This window comes from Rhea americana, unplaced genomic scaffold (assembly GCF_003343005.1).
Source record: "Rhea americana isolate MKP2758 unplaced genomic scaffold, rheAme1 scaffold_351, whole genome shotgun sequence".
In the NCBI taxonomy this organism is placed as follows: domain Eukaryota; kingdom Metazoa; phylum Chordata; class Aves; order Rheiformes; family Rheidae; genus Rhea; species Rhea americana.
Genome location: NW_028186481.1, coordinates 452785 through 455328, shown reverse-complemented (window position 1 = coordinate 455328; position 2544 = coordinate 452785). Strand labels below are relative to the sequence as shown.

The 2544-nt window shown below is 60.4% G+C and overlaps 1 protein-coding gene across 2 annotated transcripts in view; it reads right to left on the bottom strand.

Moving 5' to 3' along the window:
• Positions 1–6: 6 nt before the first annotated feature.
• CBX4 (chromobox 4) overlaps positions 7–2544 on the bottom strand; it is a 4239-nt gene continuing 1701 nt past the window's right edge. The window contains exons 1-3 of one of the 2 annotated variants that reach the window (XM_085311932.1): positions 2423–2499; positions 2054–2120; positions 7–1478 (exon numbers count right to left, since the gene is read on the bottom strand). In XM_085311932.1, the coding sequence (XP_085168058.1) occupies positions 144–1478; positions 2054–2101 (1383 nt within the window). In that variant the 5' untranslated portion in view covers positions 2102–2120; positions 2423–2499 and the 3' untranslated portion in view covers positions 7–143. Of the gene's footprint in view, positions 1479–2053; positions 2121–2422; positions 2500–2544 lie in introns of those variants that run through there. The other variant, XM_085311931.1, reaches the window with a different exon arrangement.

Below are 2544 nucleotides of genomic sequence, written 5' to 3'. Positions count from 1 at the left end.
GTCCGCCCCTCCGGCGCGCCGGGCAGGCTCTCCCGGCAGCCGCGGCTCCGGGCAAGGGGCGCCAGTACCTTAGAGGGAGGCCGTGGGGCTGGCAGCCCCCAGCCGGGCCGGCGCCTCCCATGGGGAGCAGCCACAGGCCCACCTCACACCGTCACGTACTCCTTGAAGGTCACGGTCAGGCAGTTTGCGGTCACGTCCGTGATAATTATATTCCCAAAGAAGGGCTTGAATTCCTGCAGGGACTCGGCCTCCTCCTCCTCCGCRGCCTCCTGGGGCTGCGGAGGCTCCGCGGCCGGCTTCTCCGCCGGCACCAGCGGCGCCTCCGGCTTCACCTGCGCCGCGGCCAGCTCGCCCTCCGCCCGCGGCTTCACGCAGCGCAAGTCTATGGGCTCGTCCAGGTCCGAATCCAGCAGGATGACCTCCGGCTGGGCAGCGGCTGGGGCGGGGGCCTCTGGCCTCTCCGGGGCAGCGGGGCTGAGGCATGTCGGGGCACTGATGCTCCGGGAGGTGAGGCGCTTCTTGCCGGGCTCCCTGTCCTCGTGTGGCTCCGAGAGGCAGCGCTTCCGGGAGCTCGGGCTGGAGAGGTTCAGTCCCATGGAAGAAGGGCTGTGCTCGTGTGCAGGATTCAGGGACCAGGGCACGAGGTCTGGTTTGGTGGTGAGCTGCAGGGGTTGCTCTGGAGGAGGAAGAGGCAGCTCCTTGGCCAAGGGAGTCTTTCTGGGATTTTCCTCGAGCTCTGTAGAGGGCTGCCTCCCCTCTCCCTCTGCTTTGCTCAGAGAATTGCTGCCCACCATCCTTTCCTCCCCTGGCTTCCTCCAAACCTCCAGCTTCTCTTCCCCACCCTTCTTAGGAGTCCTCTCCTCCGCAGCCCGCTTCCGGGGTGGCTCCCCAGACTTGATCTTCACAGCCTGCATCCCGTTCTCCATGTACTTGCTCATGACGATCACAATGCGCCCGTTCTTGTTTTTGTTCTTGACAATCTTCATCTTGCCCCCAAGACCGTTGCTGGTTACCCTATCCCGAGGGGGTGGCCCAGTACCACTTGATAGGTTCTTCTCAGCCACATTCTTGCTCTCTGCAGACAGGTTCTTGACTGGGCCCAGCAAGCTTTTGGTGGGGCCATGAGCCCACTTGTCTGGGTGGGTGACCATGGGGCTCTTGTTACTGTCTAAGCATGCCTGGCTCTGTGACTCCTTGCTAGTGGGCTGGTAGTGGGGCTCGTACATCTTGGGGTCGGGCTGGTAGTGGTGGTGCTTCTTGCTGTTCAGCTGGTAGTAATACTTCCCTTTGCTGTGGGACTGGTGCTTCATACTGCTCTCTTTGCCATTGGGCTGGTACTGGTGGTGCTTTTTGCTGTTGAGTTCGTACTGGTGCTGCTGGCTCTTGCCAGAGGAGCTGAGGTCTAGCTTTGGCCTGTTGTCCACAGCAGGGTCCTGCAGCCCCGTGAGGATGTTCGAGCGGCGGGCGAAGGAGGGAAGCTGCAACAAAAAGCCAGGGGTTGAGGTTAGCCAGGGACCCTAGACAAGGCACGGGTGCTCCTGCAATTTCTAAACACTGGTAGACTAGCTGCCTTTCTAGTCGCTCTCTTTAAGGGATGCTGCATTATGGGACAGTGTGTACTTTAGCAGGCAGCCCTGGCCCACTCACACTTACAGGCAGTGCATTGCTCCAGCTTAATGAAGCAAAAAAAAAAAAAAAACCTTCAATCAGCTGTCTGGGAACATGGACCGACACAGGACTGCAGCTGCAGATCTCCTTGCAGGTGGCCTGTCAGTCCCATTTGCAGTCCGTGGCTGAGTGGGRACCTGGGTGCAGTGGATCTGCACAGCAGCTGGGGGAGGGAGTGAATCAACACTGGCCACTCTTGGGGTGGGACTGACTGATGAGCTCAGAGCTGGGGAGCAGGGATCCCCAAGGCCTTGGAAAACCCAGGGCTCTGCGCACAGCTCCTCAGCATGATGAAACCCACTGAAAGAGGCTCCCYGGAGACAAGGCTGCATGGCAAACAGGCTGCACAGCGGATGTGGGGCACCAGGCTCGAGCCCGCATTTACCTGTACAACGAGCGGCTTCGGCTTCGGCCCCCGCTTGCGGTATCCCATCAGCTGCTCCTGCCGCTCTCTGCGGAAACACAGTCACAGTGAGCCCCACGCAGCAGCGCGTGGCCCAATGGATCCCCATGCCTGGCAGCACACAGCACCACAGAGGCACTTGGAGGTGCATGCCCTGGGGCTCTAACTACCCCATATGGGTGCAGGGAGCTGGCTTTAACAGCCAGTGCAAAGCAGGCGGTGGAAGGGCCGCCCCCCCCAACACCAGAGCCAGGGCTAGCTGGGCTGCCTGCAGGTGCGGAGCCAGTAGGTCCTACAGAAGGTGAGCAGGACTTGGATGTGGCCAGCATGTGAAGGCAGCACACTCCTCACCAGGCACGGAGGGAGGCGACTTCCCCGCTCTCGCCTCCTCCTGCTGCAGCAAGGGGCTAAAGTTTACAGTTTGCGCCAAAATACTACAGGAAATAAATGCACGGAAAAAAAAAAAAAAAAAA